The 25,850-nt window shown below is 56.2% G+C and overlaps 1 protein-coding gene across 17 annotated transcripts in view; it reads left to right on the top strand.

Annotated features, from left to right (window-relative positions):
• Window positions 1–4,555: 4,555 nt before the first annotated feature.
• The window catches only part of PAX2 (paired box 2), a 93,365-nt gene continuing 72,070 nt past the window's right edge, over window positions 4,556–25,850 (top strand). For 3 of the 17 annotated variants that reach the window (XM_041744940.1, XM_041744936.1, XM_041744947.1), the window contains exons 1-3: window positions 15,503–16,287; window positions 19,733–19,901; window positions 20,725–20,922. In XM_041744940.1, coding sequence (XP_041600874.1) covers window positions 16,245–16,287; window positions 19,733–19,901; window positions 20,725–20,922 — 410 coding nt within the window. In that variant the 5' untranslated portion in view covers window positions 15,503–16,244. Of the gene's footprint in view, window positions 4,897–4,920; window positions 5,583–7,749; window positions 7,778–8,903; window positions 14,775–15,502; window positions 19,902–20,724; window positions 20,923–25,850 lie in introns of those variants that run through there. The other 14 variants (XM_041744932.1, XM_041744933.1, XM_041744930.1 and 11 more) reach the window with 14 other exon arrangements.

Genomic DNA, 25,850 nt, shown 5'->3' with positions numbered 1-25,850 from the left:
GCCGCCACAGCCACCGCCGCCGCCGCAGTGATTTATTCGCCTCACCCGGCGGAGTCAGGTGCTGAACCGAGCCCCGGAACGAGGGAACAGATTTCTCCCAGGAAGGGTTTGTGAACTAAACGATGCTAATTACGGGGTGGGGGACGCGCCGCCCGAGGAGGGGAGGCGCGCCAGGCCGAGCACGCCGAGCCAGGGGAGAGAGGCCGGGGCCGGGGCACGGCCCTCCCAGGCCGCCTCCCCGGCCTCCTCCCCTGCGGCTCTCTCCCAGGCTTTCGCCTTTCCCTGGGAACTTTCCTGTCTGAGTTAACTATTAACCGCTGGCGAGAGGCAATTTTCTTCGGAATTCAGCGATTTCCTTTCCGCGGTGGAGGCAGATTAACATGCAAATGGGAGATGCTCGGCCCGAGTCTGCGCGCGGGCGAGGATGCCTCCGTCCCTCCAAACGGTGTCCTTCGTGACTGCGGAAAAGTACAGCCCCGGCCTCCCTTCCCCCCCAGCCCTCCCCCCGCCCCCTCCCCGCCCCCCCCCCCTCCCCGTGCCGAAGCAGGAAACCGTGACCAAGCCGGGGCCCCGGCCGGTGCCCCGAGTGCAGGTGGAAAAAGCCGAACGCTCGTGCTTGGGGGCGGGGTTGAGGGAGAAGCTTTAACCTGGGCAAGCCCCAGGGACCTGAGATTCGCGGCTGGGCGCCGCCACCCGAGGAGCCCGCGGCCAGCACAGCCGGGTCCCTGCTCAGAGCCCCGCACGCGGGGACGCTTGCGGCGGCGGCGGCCAACTTTCCCGCCTCCGACCCGGAGACCGCTCCTCACTTCCTCCCCCTTCGCCACTGCCGAGCGCCCCAACACACACGCACACACACCCCGCTCTGGCTTGTGGCCGCTGCAAACTTTGCCAAACTTGAGCTGTCGAGCACAAACTCCTCGCCTTCTCCTCCTCTCCTTTGCCCCGGCCGCGCCTCCTGGTGCAGGGCGGGAGGGGTTCTCGGCTTCCAGACGTGGGAGCGGATGGTTTATGAAAGTGCCGGCCTGGCCTCCTTGGGAGGGCAGCCCCCTGCCTTCCGCCCCCCGCCCCCCGCCCCCCGCCCCCGGCCGCCGGACACCCAGCGCGTTCCGCCGCGGAAGGCGTCGGGGCTTGCGGCGCAGAGGCTTGACCCGGCACCGGCCGCAGCCCTCGCCGCCCGGGCCTGCCCCTCTCTACTGCGTCGGGCGCGCTAGGGAGTGGAGTCCCGCTTGGGGCTGCCAACCTCTCGCCAGCCGTCCTCTCTGCGCTCCCAGTCTTTCCAGCTGATTTCCCCCCAGCCCACGCCTGGGGTTAGCTCTCTCCCGCCCGACTCGCCGGCTCTGTCTCTGACGGGGTTGCCTCTGTCTCTCCCCGTCTCTCTGTCTCTGTCTCTCTTGTTTGTTTCGACGCGCGGACACTGATTGCGCCTTATGAAGTTCTAACTGGTTTTGTGTCAGGAAGATCTTTCTCGCTGCTACCCAGCCTGGCGTGACGGATTAAACATCAACTAGTTAAATAAAAATTAATATCAACTGCCTCCTAACTTCTAATGTCATGTTGTTTATAACTAATGAACTGATTAGGGGATAAACACATCACGAAGACGTTCGGCTCTCCTGCCTGGGCTCCGCCGCCGCCCGGTGCCCACTCCCCGGCGCAGCCTGCGGGCTGCCAGGCCAGAAGGAGGGGCGGGGGCTGGAGGGGCTGCGAGCTCCCGGGGGCTTGCTCCTCTGACTGCCTTGGTCTCTTTCCCGCTCTTTCTCTCTGCATTCCTCTGTACATTTCCTTTTCTCGGCCTCTCCTCTCTTCCTTCTTTCTTTCTTCTGCCTTCCTCCCCTTCATTTTTCTCTGGCCTCTGCTTCTCTACAAAGATCAGTCCATCAATCTGTCCCTGGTTGTGTCCATCTGTCTGTCTCTGTCTCTCTTTCAGTTAGTCTGGGCCCCCAGCCCCCTTTCTCTGTGAGAGTCTACCTCTCCCTTCCCAGGCCCCCCCCCCATTTAGATTCATTTCTCCCCCAGCATAGAGGGTAATGATTCAAAGCGCCCTTCCGCCCTGCTACAAAGCAGGAGGCTGCCACCTTTCCAACCGCACCTAGTGAATGACTGCTACCCCCTCCTCAGCTATTTAGGAGAAAGAGGAGGGGGCTAGAATAGATGAGGATCAGTTTTTTATTTCTCTTCTATTTAATCTGGAACAGGAGGGAGAAAAATGTGATTTTTAAAACTTTCACCTTTTCTCTTGTCCCAGAAGCAATTAATAAGGTTCAAGGGCTAAATTTATTTTTCAAGGAAAGAAAAACCGCTCTGGTGTTCTTCCTCCAGGGGCTTCAGAGCCCTCTCCCCACATACCCATCTCACCAGCCAGTCCCAGCCCAATCTGAGCAGCCTCCTCCAGGGCCCTTTCCCTAAAGATACTTAAACCAAATCACAATTGTCATCATGACAACAATAAGTCAGGAGAGCAAGTAATCACAGACCTGGCCTCAGTGATTTTTTTTTTTTCCTAAGAAGCCACAACGTTTAAACTTGGTTTGCCCTGGACCGCAGGGTCTGACAAGACAATAACAACAGAAAAGGCTTTTAAAACCAATTTAGCACACGTGAAAATGTAATTCTAATGAAGAATCAATAGACTGGTGGTTCATTTTTCCTGGGACTCCTTGGAGAACCTGAGAGAGACTTTCAATCAATGGGGCGGGCAATGAGCAAAAGGGCCCCAGAGACAGTGTGGGACTGGGGTGGGGGCTGGAAGACAAAGAGAAGCAGAGGCTAAGGAAGGAGGCTGGAGAGAGGCTGAGGTACAAAGCTGGACCCTTTGACTGGCATCACTTTGCAGGCTTCTGGAGTCCCCAAGGCTCTGAGGGTATCAGAGTCAAGAGCTAAGAGAGCTCCTTCCTCCACTTGGTCCCTCTGGTATGCGACAGGCTACTTAGCACAATAGCCTCAGCTGCCTTCCCCTGGGCTTAGGCCCCAGCCCTGGCACTGCCCCAACCCTGGGCCCTGTGTTCAGGTAACTGTGACTGAGCTGGCTCAGGAGCAGTCAGGGACACTGATCCAAGTGTGTGTTTCCCCAGTTCAAAACACCTGGTTCTCCAGTAGGTGCCTCCCTGCTATGTGTGTATCTGGAACATTGGGGTCTCAGTTCTTGTCTCTGATAATACAGAAGAGAAGTGAATGTGTGTGTGGTCATACTCCACATTTTATAAATCACTTGCACACAAGTTATCTCTTGAGAAACCTGTGAGAAGATGAAGATTACTAGCATTATTTTAAAGAGGTAACAAAGGCACAAAAGGGGCAGCCCGGGTGGCTTAGCAGTTTAGCACCGCCTTCAGCCCAGGGTGTGATCCTAGAGACCGAGGATCGAGTCCCTTGTCCGGCTCTCTGCGTGGAGCCTGCTTCTCCCTCTGCCTGTGTCTCTGCCTCTCTCTGTCTCTCATGAATAAATAAATAAAATCTTTTTTTAAGAAAGGTACAAAGAACCAAGCCACAGAAGGTGTGACTCAGCAGGCCCTGGGTATATGACTGGGGGCGGTTCTGAATAGGTGACAGGGGTAAGAGGATGTGTGTGTGTGAACAACTCACTGGTGTGTAAAATAGTGACTGCATGAGTGTGATTTGTATGTGTGTGACTGGGGTTTCATTTATGCAGATTACTCTCCCATCCTTGTCCTTGGGAATGTTGCTCTGTGTATAACAAAAAGCATAAAGAAAAAAAAAAGTTTTTTTTTCCTTAAGTTTTTGTGTGCTTATAATGGAAAATCACTGTTCAATTTTTTTTTTTAAAAAAAAGAAGACAGAAAAGAAACACCAGCAAAATCTGATGCTTAAAATCACAAATGTTGGCAAGATGATAATTTTGCCAGGACTTTCCTAAAAAGGGCAGAAATTCTTGTTCCTGTAGAAAGATTTTTAAAAGTTGAGGAATCATGATACAGGTTTTGCCTCTGTGCCAACCTCCCCTTCCTGTCCCTGGCCACATAATCTTAACTAGAGAAATTTTTGATGAAATGGATGGGACTCCCAGAGAAGAACTTCCAGTTCCTTACCTAAGTGGGTTCAGTGGGCTTCATGAACCTGGTCCCTGCCCTGTGCCTTGATGCCCTTCTGCTCAGGGCCTGGAGGTGTGTGTACAGGAGACGAGGCCAGCCTTAGGCCCTTGCCTGCACAGTGGGGCTTACCCAACACTTTCCATGGCATCCTCCCACTGTCACTTGACACATGTGAGCAAGGCTGTATGAGTGTGGGAAGATGGATGAGTTAGGGGGGGTACAAAGTAAGTAAATGAGAAGGGGATACATGGGAGCTGGGGCAGGGAACACAGTGCTTAAGAGGTGTGTGATTATGTAAGTAGGAGTACAAGAGCATGCATATGAAGTAGTGTATGAGAGGTCTGAGGGAGAATTTGTGACAAGGGCATGAGGAATAAACTCCAGATTGGGAGGGGATGATGTGGACAAAGCTAAAGTGAGACTTTGACCAGGGCTGAAAGCATAAGTGTGTTTGGAGATGATGTGAATCTGAGGGTCCAAGAGACTGGTGTAACAGGACCAGAATAGTTTGGAATGGTGTGGCTCAAGTAGGTGGTGATTTGAGTGTGGCAGGAGCTAGGGAGGAGTCTGGTCATTCTCCCTTTCCTGAGGTCCCCATCATCTCCTTAAGGACAAGGAAGCCAAGACTTTTTCTTTTCAGTGGAAGTTAAAGGGAGGAGGAGAATCAGAAGAAGGAGAAGAAGAAAAAAAGGAAATGGGAGAGGAAGAAGAGGAGGAAGGAGAGGAAGAGGAAGAAGACAGACGTAGCCAAAGACGAACTAGGAGGAGGGGGAGGGGAGGAGGAGGAAGATGAAGGCGAAGACGAAAAACGAAGAATCCGGAATAGGAGAGGTGGTGACGAGTTTTAGTGAGCAGTTCCATAATGTATTGATGACAAGGACCTTTAGGGAATGATTATGTGTTCTGACAAAGTTGGGGTGCGTTTGCAGGGCTTGGAAACTAAGGTTGAGACGGGGGCGGGGGGGGGGGGCTGGCTGGCAGGCTGTGGAGCCCAGTAGTCGGTAAAGCAGAATGGGGAGAGGCTGAGAGTGGAGGGGTGGGGGCCCGCACAAAGTTGGGGAGTGCCCGAGAGTGAAGACGCCCCTGCGTGTGAGGCTGTGCCGCTGACGGGGAGCGTGTGACAGTGAAGAAGAGGGGGTGGGGTGAGAGGGTGTGCCGGCATCTGGGCCGGGGATTCGGTCTCTGGGTGCCTCCGGTAGCGCGGGTGTCGGCGTGCAGGCGTCTGGCTCCAGGCCTGGGTGCGTGTGCGCGCGTGTGCGCGGGGCGGAGAGCCAGGGGCTCCTCCGCGCGTGGCTGTGCCTCGGCGCGGCCGGCGGTGTGAGCGCGGGCGCGAGCGGACGCACAGCCCAGGCGGCCCGCAGCCTGGGTTATCTGAGCCGCTCGGTCTTGGGTGGCTGCGCCCAGATCTCGGGGCGGCGGCGGCGGCACAGGCGAGTCGCGCGCTGTCGGGCCGCGGCGGAGCCGAGAAGCGATACCCGGGCCCGGACGGCGGTGGCGGGGCGCAGAGCATGGAACAGCGCGCGAGCCGGGCAGGTAAGAGCGAGGAGCGAGCCATCAGCGCCACAGGCAGGGGGCGGGGGGCGAGGTGTGAGAAGGATGGGGCGACCCAGTAGAGGCAGACCCCACTCCTCTGTCCTTCTGTGCTTGTCCTATGTGTGTGTGGGGGGGCACTGTAATGACGGGGGCTCTCCGGCCTCTCCCCACCAGTGGGACCTCCTGGGCCCTCCCTCCCAGTATCCTCTAAATCTGCTAAAAACTTTCCACTCGGAAAACGTGAGTTTTACAACTTCTCTTGGTCTCTTTACAGAACCGGGCTTTTCCATTCTGTTGTGCCTTTAGGACTTTATCTTTCCACTTTCCACTGCAAAAATGTTTTGCACAACTTCCTCCAAGTTGGGTGCACAACGAAGGCCTTAGTTTCTAGTGGGAACTGAGTGTGGGTGGGTGTGCATATGTGTTAATGGATGGGGACACACATGTCTGTGGCACCTGTCTGTGTGCATGTGTGTGAGGGTCTTGTGTCTTTGAGTATGAATCAAAGTGCAAGCAGTGGTGTAGACCTGTCTGATGTTTGGAGAAAAGGCTCTGCCCCCAAAATAAACAACTCAAGGGAAGACTGGGGAAAGGGGGAGGGATGGCAGGCCCCAGGGGACCCAGGTGGGGAGAAGACTCTCCAACTGCTGACCCAAAGGGCTAAGGGAGTGGAGGGCTGTTCCTTCCCCCCCCCTCCCTCTCTTCTCCAGGCCAGGCAATCAGCTCTGTTTGCCCACTAGGTGCCCTAGAGTAGCGCAGGGGTGGGAAGTCAGGAACCCAAGTCTAGTTTTGGATTGCTGGGAAGGGAGAGGGTTGGATCAGTTTCCAAGAGTTTTCCAAATAATTCCAGAGAGGTCAAAGACCTACTCCAGGCCCTTTTTGCCTCAGCCCTCACCTTTTCCAAAGCCAGTCCCCCCTTTTTCATCAGTCCCCACCAGCTCAAGATCTAGTTCTTTCAGCTGATAACCCAGTTTCCACTCTCAGCATTGGGACTTCTTGTCCCAGTCCCTGGGCTGCCTCCATTCCCCCTTGGGGGCTTTGTACCTACTGGGAACCTGGGCCCCCAGGAGTGTCAACTGTGGCCTCCTGGGCTTTTAGGGCTCTGGGCCACCCCTCCGCACCAGAGGTTTAAGTAGGGAGATCAATAGCAAACAGTTGTAATGATCTAATTAATTATGGCAAAATTAAAAGCGAGTACAAAATCAATCTCTGATGGTGTTGAAGATGGAATTCAATTGAGAGCCCATCTGTGCACCCCCTCGACCGTATAAATATGCAGCCCAAGGACAGACCTAATGGCTGGGCCTTCCTGGAAACCTCTCTCCCCCTTTCTTCCTCCTCTGTACAAGGCTTCTTCCTCACTCACTGCATCTATTTTGCTTCCTACTACCTCCTGCCCCCACCCCTCTTTCTTTCCCAGTCCCTCTGCTCAGGCTCTCGACCGACCGACACTCCCACTTTTCCATTTCCCCTCTCTGGAGGACGCTCTTTCTGCCTGACAGGCCTGAGGTGCAAGGATCTGGTTCCCAGTCCTGGCAAGTCCCCCGCAGATGCAGCCGGTCTTCCCAGAGCCTTGGAGAAGAGAAGGCAGAGAGGTGGGGGCATCCCTGAGCGCCTATCAGGACCCTCGTCCCAAGTTTCTGGGCCCGCGGGTTACTCCAGAAAGGACCAGGGCGCTCACGCAGGGTCCCCTGCGCCTACCTGCGCCAGGCCTGATAGCCGCTCTCCACCAGCTGTGTCCCGCACTCCTTTTCGCGTTTTGGCCGGTGCGGGGATCGCACTCCTGCCAGCCTCGGCTTGGAGAAGAGTGTGGAGGAGCTGCGGAGCTGGGCAGGAGGCAGGGAATCCACCGTTCTCTTCGAGGCGGCCCCACGGAGCCCCGGAATCTTGCGCCCTCCGAGCCGCTTTCTCTCTTTCTTTCTCTTTTCACCGCCCCTCCCGCTCCTGGGTCCTAATTCCTACATCCGCCCGCCCGGGGCACCGCTTCCTGGGGGCTTCGCGTCCCACCCCCCCAACGGCCCCCACGCCCCTTTGGCTTCAGCTAGTTCAAAATGACAATGACACGCGCGCGCGAGCGAGCGTGCCTGGCTGACGCCCTGGCGCAAGCGCCGCAGCCGGGTTTGCGAAGGATGCGGGTTTCATTTAGTCTCGCTGAGCCAGATCCGAAGCAGCGAAAACCACCAGGATAAGGCGAGGTATGGGGGAAGGAGAGAGAATCTGCAACTAGGTCAATTGTGGTCTTTGTCCATCGTCCCCTGTACCCCCAGAATCATAAAAATAAGATGTTTATTTGATGTCAGCTGGCCTATCCTGGCTGGTTACCTGGCTCCCTGTCGCAGGTCCCCTGCTTCTCCCTCCTGGGGCTCTGGGCCCACTGCCTGGCCCTGAGTTCCCAGGTTTCTTTCTGCCCTCTGAGACCCCTCCCAGTCCCGGTCCTGCCGCCGGGCCCGCAGAGCCTGGGGGAGACACAGCCCGACGCTTCTCCGCCTTCTTTTGCTAGGCCTCCTCACCCCCTTATTAATTGCTGTGTTGACCTGCAGGATTGATTAGCCGACCCTCAGGAAGAGGCTGAGAAGGCCTTGGCCTCGGAACAGCCTCGGCAGAGGGCAAAGAGAGGAGGGGGAGGTGCTGGATATGGGTCCTGAGCTCCTTTCTCAGCCCCGCCTGGGACACAGCTGTTTGCCCAGACACCCTTCTCCACCCCCTCTCACACACACCTTCCACGCACCCTCACAACACACTCACGCGATCCTCTCACCAAGAGATGTTCAGCCCCCTAGGAGACCCATCAGAAATTCTGCTTAATTGATTTAGAGATGGACAGAGGCTTTCTCCCTCCATTAGTCAGTTTCTTCAAATGTTCGTTAGCCGCGGGTCTAGACCTCAACGCCGGTCCAGACATGGCGGAGAGAACTACTGGGACCCAAGCTTTTTTCTGTCCAAGATTTACTTTGTATCTTTTTTATCCCCCCCCCCCCAACAGTTACAGAAAGTTAAGAAATAATCCTGGATGCAGTGACCCTTAGAGTCTCAAACCAAAGCACTTTTTCCAAAAAGAGCCCTTGTCCTGGCTCCTGAGGGATTCGGTGCAGCCCTTTTGTTTCAAGTTCGGGGAGTGAAAGGCTCTGGACCACGGAGGGTGGAGGGCGGAGGCTTTCAGCCGCCTGGGGCGGGTGGGGGGGTCTAACCCTACAGCAGAGACCCTCCCTCCTCCCCACCCCCACCCCCGCCTGCCTAAACCTGCGCGCGCGCGCGCACAAACACACGCGCGCGCGCACACACACATTCTTTCCTCTCTCTCTCTCTCTCTCTCTCTCTCTCTCTCTCTCTCAAGGCCCCCACAGCCCCAGCAACACCCCTCGCCCCGACCCCAGGCCACAGGCCCACGGGCCAGGCACCCGAGCAGGAGTGAGCCCCCAGACGTCCCGGCTCTGGGCTGGGGTGGACGGAGGTGGCAGGAGTAAGACAAACCTCAGCGGGTCCCCGGAGAGACCCCTGTGCCTTGGCTCTCTCCCCGTCTCAGCCAGCCCCACTCTCCCCGGTTTTCCCATCTCCCCTCCGCTCCGGTCCTTTGTCTCCAGCAACTTCGCGGCGCCAAGCAGCTTGTCCCCCGCCTTGGCGGCCCTGCCCTTCGCTTCCCTGTTCGGTTGGCGGGTCTCCCCCTGCCTTACCCGCTCCCGGCTCTGGCGCGTTCTCCGCCTGCTCCTCGCATCCACGCAGCTGCTGGGAGAGGAGGAAGGGAGGGCGGGCGCGCCGCGGATGGATCCGACGGAGCAGATTTGGTGCTCGCTCGCAACTCCGGGAAAACTCAGCCCGCCGGGGTGCTCCCGCCCCTCTCCAACTCTTCCTCAGCGCTGCGGAGCTGCGCGCCCTCGCCCGCGTTTGGCCCCTTCCTTTCCGCGGACGTCGGCTGTGGCTCTTTCGCTCCCCGCTGGCCTGCCCGGCATCTGCAGTTGCGCTTCCCACCCCCCGCCCCGCACTCTGCTCCCTTACGGCTGCCCCTGCTACCACCTGCCCCTTACTCCGCAGCCCCCTACGTCGCGGTGGCGGTGGCGGGGAGTGGCGGGGAGCGCCGGGGCGGTGCGGTGCTCGCCGGCACGGTATCCCTCCACCCCAGCCGGGTCGGGCTCCGGGCGCAGGGCCTGGCGGAGAAGAAGGTTAATCATTACTTCGCCACCCGCACAGCTTCACTCGCACTCTCTCACCCGGGCTTGGGGAGGAAGGGAAGAGGTAGTTGGCCGGATGGGGACCTCGGCTTCGCCTGAACCAGCCTCTTCGGGCCATCCAGAGACAGGTGTCTTCTCCTTTCCCCCAGTACTCCTTTCATGTCCCCTTTCTTCCCCTCTTCTCTCCCCTCCTTACACGTCTCCCCTTCATCAGGCCCTCTCCCCACTGTCTCATCCCCGCTCTGGCTTTGGCAGGTTGACTGAAGGTCCTGGGAGGACCAACTTTCTTTGTTTGGAACCAGACTGGACGGGATTTCCTTTCCCGAGTCTCGGCGAACGGGCCAGCCTCCGCCCAACGGTTTTGGCAGACTGGCCCGAAGGGGACCGCGCCTGAGGCTACAATTAACCTGGTTGTTGGGGGGTAGGGGGTAGGACTTGAATGGATCCTCTAGCATCTGCGCTGACACAGCGGGGCGAGGGTGCGGGAAGAAGTGAGAATGGAGTGGCAGAAAAGACAGAGTAGAGTCGTAAACATGGACAGGGTGTCCTATAGTCAATAGAAGGGGGGAAAATCCTGAAAGGAAGGAACACAGGAAAGGAGGCAGCAAGGAATCCTCTTGTTTCCTTTACAGGATAGAAGTCGGATGGAAGCACCACCCCTTGCCCTGCCTAACCAGTCTAGGATCCTTCCTTCACTCTTTGTGGAAGGATAAGGGTTCAGAAAACTGGGCACTTATTCCTTAATCTACCACAGAAATGTTTGGTTCTCAAAGTGCATTGGTCCATGGAGTAGGCAAGACAGGTAATCATGCCTATTTTACAGGTGAGAAAACTGAGGCTCAAAGAGGGAAAGGGACTGTGAATGTGGTGGCTGGGGCCCCTTCTCCTGGGTTGTGGGGCGAGTAGCCCCTTTAGTTGCGCAGAGGTCCGGGAGTGTCTGGGGGGTGGGGGACAGGCTGCCTGCAGATCTGAGCTGGGAGTACCTCCGCCTCTGTGGGCCTCTGGCCTCCCACCCTCCGGCTTGTGCCCTGTTACACAGGGCCCTCCACTCCTACCCTGTAGACCAACTAGCCCAGTTTCTCCCGGTTTGACTATTTTTTCAGCTCCCCAATCGGGTGGCCCACCGGCGGCAGCCACCTGGCAGGCCCGTGCCGCTAAGAGGCCGCTTTGGTGGCCAAGTGGCTTGCATTGTCGTTTACCCTCAAAGGGGCTGCGAAGGGCCGGGCAGGTCGCTGGGACCTCTGGCGTGGAGCAGCCGGGTTAAAGGGGGAGGGGCCGGCGGGGATAAAGGCGCAGCACGTGCGCCCGGCCTCCACAGGACCAACAGACCGAGCGGGCGGGGCCAGCCGGGAGGCGGCCTCCCCCCGGGCTTCACGCAGGGAGCCCAAATATTGGGAACAAAAGCGGGAAAAGAAGAGTGAGAGCAGGAGGGAGGGAGGGAGCAAGAGAGGGAGCGAGGAAGCAGAAATTAGGGGGTCTTAGATGAAAAAAAAAAAAGAAGTAGCTTTAGGGGGAATGTGCCGTGGAGTGTGAAATTGCAGCCCATGGTGCTCCATATTGTACCAGAAGCTCTTCCAAAAAAAAAAAAAAAAAAAAAAAGCCATCCTCCAACGTGACCAGAGGGCTAGGAAGGGGGAGGGGCGGGGAGAGAATGGGGAGGAGGAGGGGAGAGGGCTGGGCGGGAGCCGGTCTGGCCTAGCTGAAGAGGGGCCCGGTGCTTGGGCGGGCTGTCTCGGCTCCGGTCGCGGAGAGTTGGGCCCCAGGGTGCGCCAGGACCCAGAGGGCGAGTGGGCTGTGGCCTTCCCGCACTTGGATTGTCAGTGAACTTTCTTTCTCTTGGCTTTTCTCTTTTCTCGTGGTATTAGTGGTGACTTCCCAAACTGGCACTAATTCAGAAAGGGAGCTTGGCTGCAAAGCTGCTACTCTGCTCTACCTTCCTCTCTTCCCTCCGTTTCTGCTTCTCTTCCCTTCACACTAGTTTTTCCCCCCTTGGTTCTAAACAGCTTTTTCCCCCCTGAACTTTAATGCGTTTAATTTGGTCCGCGCTGTGGGGAGCATTTCCTAGGGAGATACATTTAATTTCGGAATTTCTAATCCCCTCCCTCAGAGGCCCAGTCCTGGCTCCCTTTGCCACTCCCCAGGAGGTGGAAGGAGCTCGAGGAGGAAGAGAACCCCATGCCAAGGGGGAGGGGCACGGCTCCCTCGCCGCCCCAGGCCCCCATGGCCCAGGCGCCTCCCCAAACTGTTTGAGGTTGGGGGGGGTCTGGAGTTTGGGTTCTGGGCCTGGGCCCTGCCTGCAGCACAGTGGCAGCCACGCCTCTGCCTTTCCTCACCGGGACAGAAAGCTCTGGGCCAGGGAAGGGGAAACTGGAAAAGGAGCAGAAGGGTGGAGAGGAGAGCTGGTACAAGTGGGGGCAGCAGAAAGGGTCTACATGAACACTTCACTTCATGCACAATCTACCCAGAAACGCATCTGGTAGCTCTGAGCACTAGTCGTGCTTGGCTTGGCTTGGGATGCCTGTGTATGTGTATATTTGGGGTGTGGGGGTGGAAGTCAACGGGGACCCTGTTTCTCCCACACCTACACCTGGCAGAGCAAGCCCTGGGCAGAGCAAGCCCTGGATAGCGCAAGAGTTAGGCCAGCTGCAGGTCAGCAGCCAGGAGGGAGGCAAGGGCTAGAGCACCAGGAGAGCCTGGTGGGGAAGGGAGCGGAGACGGCGAAGGAACGGAGATCCACAAGGAAGATTTATTGGGCAGATCAGATGCACAGAGGCGGCTAATGAAGCAAATCCCGAGATGGGTATCAGAGCAACTCCCCAAAAGTTTATTTGCCTTTAAATTTCCGCAGGGAGGCGGGCGCCTTGTTTGAAGTGTAAATGCCCCTAGGTTGGGGGGTGGAAGGGCCGCTTTGAAAACACCAGAGAGAAAAGGTTCATTTAGAGGCAGACGGGAAAAGCAACCAACCCTGACAGGTCGGAGCCCGGGTTGTGTTTGGGGTTGGGTTGTTTTCTTTCTTTCTCTTTCTTTTCCTGTTTCCTCTACTTTCTTCTTCCCTTTTCCCCTTTCTTGCTTTTTTCTCCTCTACTAGATTCTATAGAAGAAAAGGAAGAACAGGAAAGGGAGCATCAAGAGGGAGAGGCCAGCGTCTGGAGAAAAATCTGTAGGCCAGCCCTGGAGCCATAGGAGAAGGCACAGCCTTGGCCAAAATGTTTCTAATCATCAGGGATCATTGCTCTTTAACTTTCTAGACTGGGGAATGGGCTGGAGTTGAGGAGGAAGCTGCCAGGGGCTGGCTTAGTGGGAGGGTGAATGTCCAGCTAGTGCAGTGCTGGGGAAGGAGTCCCAGAAACTGGAGGTGGGTGGGGTGGGAGTGATTCTGGAATCTCCGAGGCTACCTGGGAATTGGACTATCATGGGAGATTCTTCTCTCCTCAGGGGATACATGGGAAAGATAGACATGTAAGTATAACTTCCAGCACACTTTGTGTATCAAGTCCCCAGAAGTTCCCTTTCACAAAATGTGAAATCCCTCTTGCCCAATACTTGATAATGCCTGTTGTCTGCATCCACATCTCTTCATAGTACATGTAACACAGAGATATGTCTAGCTGGTTCTAGAAAAATCTGTGAGTCTATGTGTGTGTGTGGAGGTGTGGGGGGGTGTTCTGGGCAGTCTTATTCCTCCAATAGTTCAGACTCCCCAAGACTTATCAACTTCCTGGACCAACATGGGGAGACCTGGGGCAAAGGGCTCCTTCATTTCTGAGCTCCTCTCAGTAAGGATCCTTCCTCTATCACCCTGTTTCCACCTCAGTCTTGGTTAATTACCTTCCTGAAGGAAGCCCAAGGCTGTACCAGGTAATACCACCTGAGAGCCGCTTTCTCCTAGGCCTGGGAGCCTTTCGCTTTAGGCTGCGAGGATCTGTATTTTCCTTTCTTTAGCTTCCCACACGAAGTTAGTGCGTGTACGTGGGGTTGTGAGGCCAAAGCAAACCCGGGAGCGCCATCTGCAGGTCTCTAGAGGAAGAGACTGACCTTCGGGGCTGGACCCTGCGCCTTCACCTTCCAGCCCAAGGGAACCCAGCCCAGCCGCCCAAGGAAAGCAGGAGCGAGGGTTGAGAGGGAGGAGACTGGCGGGGAGGTTTTTTTTTCCCCCGCCCAGAAGTTACTCTGCAGGTGGATTAAGCGGATCAGGCTCAGGAGGCTCCAGGAAAGGGGGCAAATGTCAGGATTCCAGCAGACTCAAACCCGTAAGGAGTGGGAGGACCAGAATCCTGTGGGACTGAGCCTGGCTGGATCCCTGCCCGAAGATTAAGGGCACTCAGAACACCCGGGTGCAAGAGGCCCAGTAGGAGTCTCCTCCTGGCTGAGTGGGGCAGGGGCGGCCCCCATTCTGGCTGCTGCCTGGGCATCCACCAGCGGGACAGCCGCGCGAGTCTGCGGCTCTTTCCCGGGCACCAGGGTCTGCAGGCAGAGGCCAGCGGCGCCTGGAGACTGGGCAGCCAGAGCGGAGCGCGGGGCTTCCCTGAGCCGCCCTTTCGCAGACCCAGGGAAGCGGGGGGAGGGAGCGAAGGAGGGAGAGAGAGTTAAAACATCAGCTGAAGTGCCAAGATGATTTATGAGACGAGGGAAAATATTTCATAAAGATCTCCCGGATATTCTGTACTTAACCAGTTAGGAGACAAAGGGCTTCTCCTGCCTGGTGCGTATGAGCGGACCCGAGCGAGTGCGGACAAGGGCTGCGGAGGCTGGGCCAGAGGCTCTGGCAGGAGCGGGGCCGGGCCGAGCGCGCTGCGCCTCCTGCGCTAGCTCCGGAGCCGCCGAGCTGGCAGCGGGCGGCGCTCAGCCTCGTTCGCAGCCTCTTCTCCCCAGCCGGGAGTGCAAACCTCGTCTCCCGCGTCCTCTGCCGCCAGCGACCAGTCGCTCTGCACTGTCTCCTTCCCCAAGCCCTTCTCCCAGGCCATCCGAAGGCCCAGAAGCCAAGTCCCCGGGCTCTCCCACCGTCCGCTGGGTCCCACCGAGGCAGGTGGGTCCTCGCTGGAAGTCTCCAGCTCCATCCTAAACCGAGCGTTCTGGGCTGCCCAGACCCGGATGGCCAAGGAGAAGAGGGAAGCCCTCCGCGCAGCCGCGCGTGGGATGAGAGAGGACAAACTGCCGGGCACTTTGCCCCGGAATGAGAATTGGGGGGTGCGTGGGTGGGGAGGTACCTCAGGAGGGAAAGGCGAAAGGGAAGGACCAGAGAGAGGAAGGAAGAATCAGGAAGGAACGGAAGGGAACTCAGGGCTGAGAGGAGGGGGGTTAAGACTAGGGATGCGGACCGGGCTTGGGGCCGCGTGGCCCACGCGGGCACTGGCCGGCGGATGGCAGGGCTGGGTGAGTTGGGACTGGGAGCCTGGCTTCGGAGAGCGGCGCGCTCCGCGGCACTCCGTCGTTGCCTGAATATTCATTAGACTGGCCGCTCTTTATCCTTATCTAACGTTTATCTTATCGGCGAGTTTCGTTTCTCAGTGTAGTTTTAATCCCGGGCTCCCCTTTCCCCTCCCCCTGGCCCGCTCCCCTCCCTCCCTCTCCCTTCGCCCGCCGCTCCCTCCCTCCTCCCTCCTGTTTCCCCCTCCCCTCTCCTCCCCTCTCCGGCACCGGAGTGACAGGCGCGGGGCCCTCCTCGCCGAAGCTCGGGGCTCCGGCGCTGGCGAATCACAGAGTGGTGGAATCTATTGCCTTTGTCTGACAAGTCATCCATCTCCCAGCGCGGGGAGGGGGAGGGGGTCTGGAGGGGGCTTTGCAGCTTTTAGAGAGACACACACCGGGAGCCGAGGCTCCAGTCTCCGGCCGAGTCTTCTCGCAGCCGCAACCCACCTGGGGCCAGCCCAGTGCTGCCGGCGCTGCTCGGCTCCCTCCCTCCCTCCCGGCCCTTCGGCCGCGGCGGCGTGCGCCTGCCTTTTCCGGGGGCGGGGGCCCGGCTCACGCTCTCCCCTCCCGGAGGCGCCCGCTCGGACATCCCGAGGATTGCTACTTCTCTGCCAACTTCGCCAACTCACGGGCACTTGGAGCGGCCCGGCTCCCCGCCCGGCGCCCTCGGGCCGCCCCCGCTCCTCGCCCTCCCAGACCGCCGCCTCTCGGATGCCCGGGCTCCCGGGGAGCGGAGCGAGCCGCCTCCCCCGCCCAGCCTCAGCCCTGGCCTGAGCCGCCGCGCACGCCATGCGCCCCCAGATCCCCCCGGCTCGGCCCGCCGCCCTGGGGCCGCTCTGCTGACCGCCCAGCCCCGCGCCCCGACGGTGGGAAGTTGCGGTCGCTGAGGTTGCAAGCTCCGATCCGCCCGGGAAGCGTCCCCGCGGGGAGCACAGCGCGGCGCCCCCCGCCCGCCCCGCCGCAGCCGGGCTCCCGCTCACCTCCCCCCCTCCCCAACGTCCCTCCCTTTTCTCCTCAAGTCCTGAAGTTGAGTTTGAGAGGCGACACGGCGGCGGCGGCCGCGCTGCTCCCGCTCCTCTGCCTCCCCATGGATATGCACTGCAAAGCAGACCCTTTCTCCGCGATGCACCGTGAGTACCGGCGCCCGGCTCCTGTCCCAGCTCGGGGCTCCCCATCCTAACCCTCTCCTGCCCTGTCCCGTCCCAGCGCGACCCGGGCCCCCTGAAATCGGGTCCCATCTTGGAGACCGCACTGGCTTCTCCAGGCCCCCCCTTTCGCTCTTCCTCTTCCCCTTGTTCCCCTCTCTTCTTCAGTGTTTCTAAAGCCTCGGGTTTCTCTCTTTTGCCTAATGTCACCAATACTTCTCCCTCTACCTGCCTTCCTACCTTCCCTGGTGCCCATCACCTGTCTTCCTTCTTTCCACCTCCTCTTTCTTAGGTCATCATTCCACAGCCCCTGGCCCTCGCTCCAGCCATCCTACTCCCTTGTCACCCTCTTGCCCTGGGCTGGGAGACTAATTGGCAGGCAGTTTTGAGGGGTTTGTGTTGTGTTCTCTGTTCTCTCTCTTTCTCTCTTTCTGTCTCCCCCACCCTCCATTCATCTCTACCTTTCTCAAACTTAGAGAGTGGTCGTCCAGGAGGAGACTCCTAGCATGGGCAGCTTCAGTGTCAGGACAATCAGGCAGAAGAGTGTGGGGGTGGGGTGCCCCCATCTGACTCTCAGCTCCCAGCATCTTCAGGCCCTGGCAGCGCAGCCAGGGCTTCTTGTGAGCTGGTTTGTATTACTTCCTCTTCTTTTCTTTCCTACCTCCTTCCCTTCTCCTTCCCCTTCTTCTTGAGTTGGGACTCTGAGATTGGCAGGACATGGTGGTCATCTTTCTCTGCCTCTCCGTGGGAGATGCTCTAAAAACAAAGAGGGGTTCCAAGGAGAAATCAAGCTTCGTTTGCAGTTCTGGAGGCTCCTTGCCGGCCTCCCATTCCCTGGTGAAAATGGTCCACTGGCCAGTGGGTAGTCAAAGGGGAAAAAATAAGGAAGAAAGAACAAAAGGAAGGCAAACGCCAAAGCTAGGGAGAAAGGAAAGAGGAATCCAAAAAAGGGGAAGAAAAGAAAAGAAAACAGAAAGGATGTTACAGAGGAAAGAGAAAGGGGAGAAAAAATGAAGAAGATGCCAAAAGACGGAATTATTTTAATGAGATTTGAATTTATCTAATTCGTATCATATGTCTTTAGCTTGGAGAACAATTCAGAATTTTTTTGCAGGCTTCCCCACCCCCAGATAAATAGATTCTAATAAAAAAACTTCTCTTCTGTAGATTAATAATTAAGGATGATTTGTAACTTTTCACAGGGAAACTTTTTTAGACCTGGCTTGGATCAGTACTTCGGACAAGAAAGCCAAGGAGGAAGAGCTCTGTTTTTCTCTAAGCATTTAATTAGTGTTATGGGGAGTGGGAAGGGGCTTTAAAAAATACTCCTGGGATAAAATATATTTTCCTAAATAATTTCCGGGCACAGGTAATCGGAGTCAGGGGCCTTGGGCCACCGCGGGTCTCCGCGAGCTGAGCCAGAAATCCTGTCTCCTTTCTCCGAGCGAGTGGAACCCGGTCGACTCGCCGCCTTCGCCCAGCCCGCGGCTTCCCTGCCCCGCCGCCTCTGCTCTCGCTCCTTTCTCTGGCCAATTCCGCGGGGCATCTGCCGAGTCCCTGACGCCCACTGGGTGTCACTTTGAAACCCAAAGGGAAGCAAGGAGAGCTGAAGGTGGTCGGAGGAAGGGAGAGACCGTGGCGCGGGCGGGCTGGCCAGCAAGCAGCCGCAGCCCGAGTCCGCGCTGGCAGCGGCCGGCGGCGGTGGCGCATTCCAGGCCCGACTCCGCGGCGGCTCGCGGTCCCAGCCCTGGACTTCTACCGTGCCCCCTTTCCATCCCCTTCCTTTAGATTGGGGCCGGGGGGCCGGGCCCAGAGCCCGGGGAGGCTGAATTATTCATCTTTAATCTGCCCGCAGCTGCCGCCTTTTCATACGGGTAACGCGAGTTCTCCCGGGGCCTAAATTATTGATGGTCCGGGTTTGGAGGGAGGGGAGGGTGAGGAGTGGGGCTAGAGGTAGGGAGAGTAGCGGGAATGAGAGGCAAAAATAAAAGGTTCTAGCCTTCCCCAGCCTCCAGATCAGAAGCCTGTCCCCAGGGATTATACTGGCCCTTGCTCTCAGTACCCCCCAGAAGGGGACGGGAAAGAAATGAGCAGAACGCAGATGTTCCCGCTTTCTCCGAAAGTCGCCTGAGGCTAGCAGGGCAGGGCTGTAGGTTGCCGGCCAGGTCAGGCTGGCCGCTAGAACTCTCTGCGCTTGGATTGCTCAGTAACTGCGGCTGCGGGTTGATCGCTCTGGGTACAGGATTTCTAGACTGCTGTAGGCCATGGGGAATAGGGTGCCGTGCAGTGTCCTCAGGCCTGGCATCTGGTGACCACTTGGGCTCCGAGGTTGGGGGGCTCCCCCGCTAGAGTCGGGTTGGAGACCCAGCGCCCTCCTTCTGGTCAGGAGAGCAAACACCTTTGCTTCGCAGTGTCCTGGGAGGCTGCCGAGGTCTAGGAGGTCAGAGGGACGGGAGCTGGCTCTGGCTGGCAGCACAGGATGCCCCGTGAGTCGTCAGCCCATCTGGGTGACCTGTACCATGCTACCTAGGCAAGGCAGTGGGTCCCAAGCCTGGCTCAAGGCGGCAGGCAGAGGAGCCCCAGCAGCCTGCGTTCTCTGGCTGCTGCAGAACAGAACAGAGTGCCGTGCGGCTTTCCACTGCCTCCCTGGCTTTGAGCGCAGCAGACTCCAGGCCCCTGCAGTCTTCAGCCTTCCCTCCTCCATCTGGCTTTCTTTGAACTTTAGCCACTAGGGAGACGAGTGGGAAATATGACTCCCAAATATCTAAAGATAGAAAACATAAAGGAAAGGGAAAATCCCCATCAAAACCCAGAATAAAACAAAAACAAAAACACAGTGAAGGAGGTAGGCACACTCCAACTCTGATTAAAAATAGATATAAGAGGTAGGGAGCAAAAAGGAGGGTGTCAGAGACTTAGCCCCTTTCTGTGCTCAGAGCCCTTTTGTACTGAGTCAACCGGTCCCAGGCCCCCCAATATCATCTGCCTCCAAGCGCTAGCATACACCGACACCCCCTTGCTTGCGGCTCAGGCGGGATCCCGCTTCACGCTGCTTCTGTTCTCTGCTCCACCCTTCTTTTCCTCTCCTACATTCTTTCCTGCCCTCATTAATCCCCCTTATGTCCTCTTCGCACCCTGCTTCTCCATTCCTTCTCTCACTTTCTCCCTTGAGAGGTACTGGTCTTAGAGCCGAGCTCTTCCCAGCTCTCAGCCCTGTGTCTGCGTTTCCGCGTCTCTACGGCCTGGGTTTCAATCCCCAATCCCCGCCGAGCAGCGCTCCGCAGACCGCTGCTCTGCCAAGAGTCCCCCATCAAGCCCCTCTGCCCTGCCTGCTCCCTTTGCACATCCTGGGCCGCGGACCCTGACTAATGGCTAATGGCCCGTCCCTGCTGTGTGTGGGGTGTTGTGTTTTTTTCTTGTCTCTCCCCAGCAGGGCACGGGGGTGTGAACCAGCTCGGGGGGGTGTTTGTGAACGGCCGGCCCCTGCCCGACGTGGTGAGGCAGCGCATCGTGGAGCTGGCCCACCAGGGCGTGCGGCCCTGCGACATATCCCGGCAGCTGCGCGTCAGCCACGGCTGTGTCAGCAAAATCCTGGGCAGGTGAGGGCCTCAGAGCTGCCCCTGGGAGTCGCCTTGCCTTCTTATCCCACGGCCATGGGTCTCCAGACCGAGGACTTGGCTAAAAGTCCAGGATGCCAGTGGAAGAGGGGGTATCTAGATACGCGGTGGGAGGGTATCTAGAGAGTGGCTCATTTTGGACAGGGTGCTCAGGTGGTGGCCAGGACCCCAGGAACAAGGGCGGAGCAGGATCATTCAGCTCCTGCCCAGCCTTGAGCCTTGGGGTTCTTGTGAGCAGGCTGCCGGATACAAGACTTCAGAAAGGGAGGGACTCCTCTTCAAGCAGAGTTAATGCAGACAGTGGGGTGGGTGTTGGAGGAACAGGGTGGGGAGCATAAATGGGTCCCCAAGAGGAGAAAAAAGCACTGGGGAGGGTTGAGGAGGGTCCTGCTCCTGGTTCTCACCAGGGCTCTGTGCTCAGTAGGAAAGGGCTGGAGGTGGTACCTCAGCCCTGGTCGGCCTGGAGGCCTGAAAGTGCGTTCTTCCTCCTGTTCTTTCCAAATGAAAGACTGGGCTTTCAAACTCCCAGGGGCATGTATTTCCACTGGTGTGCTTGCAATCCCTGGCATGACTGTCTTCCTGGAGGGAGTGTCTCTCTCATCCTCCATTCTCCTCCTCATCCTGAAGCCCATCCCTCACCCTAGCCAAACACCCTCTGGAAGCTGGCTCAGCCATGCTGAGTCTTTTCCCTCTACGATGCTGCCCTGCCTCGGGTGGGAGAGTGGCTTTACTGCCCTGGAGCCTGCAGCCTCCCCGCCCCTGCCGTGGCCTGTTCTCGCTGACCCCGCCGGCCTTCCCGGCGCAGGTACTATGAGACCGGCAGCATCAAGCCCGGAGTGATCGGAGGCTCCAAGCCCAAAGTGGCGACGCCTAAAGTGGTGGACAAGATTGCTGAATACAAGCGACAGAACCCAACTATGTTCGCCTGGGAGATCCGAGACCGGCTCCTGGCTGAGGGCATCTGCGACAATGACACAGTGCCCAGCGTCTCTTCCATCAACAGGTGAGCAAGCCACCCGGGACTATAGGGCAGGACTCCAACTCCCAGCTCCTGCCTATCAGGGTATCTCCCAGCTTGCGGTCTGTTCTTTCTCCAGCCTCTGCCCTGCCTCCAGGCTCTCAGCCCCCAGAGTCCTTTGGGCAGGGAGAGGGGACCTGGGAGGCAGAGAGATAGACAGACAGACAGAGCGGACTCCAGCTCACGGCTGGGTATTCCTGCCAGGCTTCTCCCGCCGGCGTCCTGGAAATGAATCCAAGTGTTTGTGGTAATTAAGACTCCAAGATTACGTGCCTCAGTATCTAGAGACAATCACAGCCCGCAGCCTTTAAAATGACCAGTGTCTATTCATCGCTTCCAAACAGACTTCCCTTTCTAAAGGCATGCTCCCTTCCCCAGGGGCAGCCGCCTATCCTGGCTTCCCCACCTTCCCCACCAACTCCCACAAAGCTTGCATCCCAGGAGCCCTGTCCTTGCTAGGCAGCTCGGCACAAATTTCCGGTCTACATGCGCGGGTATCCAGGCCTGCAGAGCAGTCGCCAACCATCAGCCAGCAATTGGCAGGGAGTAGAGAAACTGGACAAGGAGTGGGACACCAGGCAGGCAGGCAGGGAGAGCCCTGGACCTTGAGGTTCAACTTTAGGATGCTTAGGGCCAGGGGAAAAGTCTGCATGGATGAAAGGCTCAGTGACATGGGGGGATGGCATAGGCTGGAGTCAGCTCGACATATAATTGTGCAAGATAGTCTCCCAGTCCCCAAGTTACTCCAGCATGCTCTCTGGGAAAGTATACATGCACACTCCATGTATGTATACCACACCAGTGTGCAAATGGGGCTGTGTTGGGTACAACACATACAAACAGCAATTGGATGCAAGAACCCAGGATGGCTTCAACATCACAGAACTGTACAGTCTGACATCAACAGAGACCCTGTACAAGTTCCAGACGGCTTGGCCAGCCTTTCAACCCCTGCCCCCCATTTTAAGGCAGATTCCCAAATGAGAAGAAGGCTGAGGGTTTCATACCCTTGTTATTCTTTGTACTCTTCATAGACTCATTATCAGGACAACTAATAATTTGGATAGTGCCTTTTGCTGAAACTGGCATCACGTATCAAGGGTTTTTTTTTAATATTTTGCAAATGATATGGAATTATCCCAAATCATCCTGAAAACAGCAGGTAAAATTAGCTGGTAGAATGTACCTTGGCTAAAGAAGATTCCCTCTGCCACACTCGTGCTGTAACGTACTGCGAGGCGACCCCAGAAATTATCCCAGTGTGTGCCATCTGTATTAAAATGGTTATTCAGTTATGAACAGGGTAACATAATACTGATCAGCTAATTATACACCCTCCGAAAACCCTCCAGCTCCCTGGGCCTGGCTCGCTAGGTACTGAAAGCATAGCGGTTTGACATTCAGACACTTTCAGAAGGAGCTGGAGAAAGACTCCGGGGGGGGGGGGGGGGGGGGTGTTTGGGAGAGGAATGTGTCTTTTGCATTTAAAAGCCAGAACAGACTGGGGAAGCTTTGGGGCTAGGGCAGGACTGGCCTTTTGGGAAGGGCAGGGGACAAAGCATTTGTTTTCTGAGTTATCTGGAGACTCAGCCCTTTGGCTGTCTGCTGGTCCTGGGAGTGAGTTGGAACAGAGATCTTGGGCGGAGAGCAGCCTGCTGAGGAGCGATGTTGCTGGGACTGGGTGCTGGTGTACTGGGGGACATTCAAGAGAAATGCTTGTTGTCAGTGATAGGATTTGCAGGCCTTTAGAGGAACCCAAGACATGCACAGTTAAGGCAATTTGCTTTTCTTTTGGGTAGAGGGTTGGAGCAATCAAGGCACTTCTCGTGGCAGCATCCCTTGCCTACGACCCCATCTAGCACCCTGTCCCTCTTCCCCAACATAAACCTTCAGTGGCTGATGTGTTTTGGGCAGCTGGCTCATGCCAGAGTTTGGGAATTCTGAAATCACAGAAAGCAGGGTAGAAGTGATCCCAGGATCAAGCTCAGAAGCTTTGGGGTGCACTCCCCAGAATTAGGAGAAAGTAGAGGAGCGAGGAGGAAAGGAGTGGGATGAGAGTAGAAGAATGGCCTCAACTTGATAGCACTGAGAACTTGCAGAATCAGCTCAGCGTGGATCCCTACCACCTGAGGGGCACCACGGCTTCCTTTGGGCAGGTAGAAATAGCTATCTGTGGGCAGGTGTTGCTGGAGATGGAGAGGGGTGGGAGGAGAAGAACGAGGAAGCCACTGGCAGCCTGGGCAGCCAGCCCTGCATCTGCAGTTAGGCTTCCTGGCTTGTTTTGTCGTCAAGGAGTAAACAGGGTGTTTTCGATGACACTTTGGGACAGGAGCCTATCACAGTTCAAATTTGGGAAAGAATTCTGAGGGCTTCCCAGTGTGCTGCTGAGTTGGGGCTGGAGGGGTGCATGTAGGGCCCCATGTTCTCAGCTTCATCCTTGTAGGTGCTTTTCTCTAAAGGGGGAATGGTTTATCTGAGATTTGTTGTTTTACTCTGAAATATGATAAAGGCAGGATGTTTCTGCCAGTGTTGGAGGTATCAGGAACTTTGTGAATTTTCACTCACCATTGGAAGAGCCTGGAGATTTTCCTTTGTGCAGAAAGTGTGGTGCATAGGGGCACTGGTGGTTCTTGAGTTTAGAGTCTTACTGTTGGTGAGGTGCCCACTTGTCTTAGGTACTTTATAATCATTGTAAGTGTGTGCATGTCTGGTGGTTGGCAAGACAGGAAGTCCACACATGCTCACCCACCTGAGCCAAATTGTGAGTTTTTTTTAATCTTCTCCTTCTCAAAACAGATGCTGTCGCCGCACTTGAAATATGCTGTTATGGTTATAAACTAAATTGCTTTTCATGCTTTAAAATTGGTTTTGGTTTTCTCTGATCCTGTCGCAATAAAGGCTCGGACATTCAATCCACATACTCCACTGGCAAATCCTCAGAGAAATACCTCTCTGAGTCAGTAGAGTAGGTCAGAGAGGCCTCCCAAACCCACTCCAGCCCCCAGAGACCACTGTCAAAAATCCAGAGGGTTGACTAGATTGCTTAGCATGTGGAATTTATGTGACTCATTCTCAATATTGGGTTACTGATCACTGAGCATGGAGTTGCCAGCTCTTCAGCTTGTACACTGCCGCTGTAGAGGGCGGATGTTTATAAACAGGTGACTTGAGATTGAAACCTGGTGTGGGAAATGGCCTAGGGGGGGAAGAGATGGAGCGAGATCCATGTTACCAAAGGGGGAGAAAATCACCTCATTATATCGCTGAGCAATTGACTAGGCAGGGAGGATTTTCCTGATTATATGCCAAAGTCTTCTGGCTTGGCTGTTGCTCTGTGCAGAGTATACAGCTCCTTTGAAAGAACAGGCTCGAACTCCAGGTAGAGTCTAGGGTTACGGAGGATCCCCTGAGGGTGCTCTCTTGGAATGAGCTGACAAAAAGGCCATTGCTCTCTTAACTTTTCCAGCCTGCCCTACACTCTTGGGATCAGGGCATTCCCTGCCCTTAGATCTTCAGAGTGGACTCTTCCAGAGTCAGTTTCTCACTGATCACCTGCTACCCACACTCTCTTTCAGCCCCTTTGGCTCTAAGTAAGCATGTTCATTTTCCTAGCGGTGGCAACAGTGGCTTCAAGGGGACAGCCGCAGCACTGTTCAGGGATTCCATCCTGTGTCACTTGCAGGCCTCATCAGAGGTCTGCTGGCTTTGAGGCAACAGTAGCGGGCCAGCTGTTCATTTGAAGACCTATCAGAAAGAAAAAAGAAAGAAAGAAAGAAAAGAAAAACTGGAAATGCTGAAGACATGTTCAGGGCTGGAGTTTGTGTCTCTTTTTCTGAAATTCAGGTTCTAGAACATTGCACATTTGACTCGTAGACACTTAGAACCTGGCTTGGCCTGAGTCTGAGCCAGAAGGGCAGCTTTACTTGCCACATCTCCATACCCTTGTAGCTGTTTGGTAGTCAGGGCTGTTGGTCTCATGGCAAAGGGTCAAGGCAAGTTAGTGGGCTAAGAAGAAGACTTCTGTCCTCAGAGGAGTAGGAGAAATAAGGACAGAGAACTTGCCTTTTGTGGCCCGGGGCCTTACCAGACTAGGGCCACAAATATGCCAGTTTCTGTCTGGGAAGCCTGTCCTTCTCCAGAGAGGGCTCTCCTGCTGCTGAGATCACCCATAATTTGACTAATATGTGAAATAGGTCCAACTTTGATCTTTCTTTATTTTTTTTTTAGATTTTATTTATTTATTTATTCATGAGAGACACTGAGAGAGGCAGAGACATAGACAGAGGGAGAAGCAGGCTCCATGCAGGGAGCCTTATGTGGGACTTGATCCCAGGACCTCAGGATTATGCCCTGAGCCAAAGGCAGATACTCAACCACTAAGCTACCCATGTATCCCTGTTGATCTTATTTCTTAAGTGTGCTGGCGTGGTCCTCCTGAAAAGCTGTTTTTGTTCCTTTAGTTACTTTAGGCTTCCTGGCCAGCAGTTGTATTGGTCTGTTTCCCTTGTCGGTTGGTTCCGAGTGGGCTTTCAGGCCACAAAATGGCCTTCAGGTGAGAGCAATGGCTGGTTGCCCTGGGTTCTTACCTCAGCTGGCAACTCCAGAGAAGAGAGAGACAGGCCCGGTTGTCCATAAGGAGAACTCCAGGTAGGTTTTGGAGGGCGGTGCAAAGAATAAAAGAGAGGGAAACTCCTCCTAACTAACTAAATAAATAGTGTCCCAACTATTTTGAGAAGTCAATAAAACCATCACATCAAATATGAAGAGGCATAAATCTTGTGTCGGCACAGGTAACCTACTCAATTGCTTTTATTATCGTTCAGGCTGCCTCCATTTATTACCGTCCACGACCTGGGCAAAGGAGGTTGCGTGGAGGGTGGTCTCCAGTGCAATCCTACACCCCGAGAGGCAAC

This window comes from Vulpes lagopus, chromosome 2 (genome assembly GCF_018345385.1).
Source record: "Vulpes lagopus strain Blue_001 chromosome 2, ASM1834538v1, whole genome shotgun sequence".
In the NCBI taxonomy this organism is placed as follows: domain Eukaryota; kingdom Metazoa; phylum Chordata; class Mammalia; order Carnivora; family Canidae; genus Vulpes; species Vulpes lagopus.
This window is presented reverse-complemented; position numbering and strand designations above follow the sequence as displayed.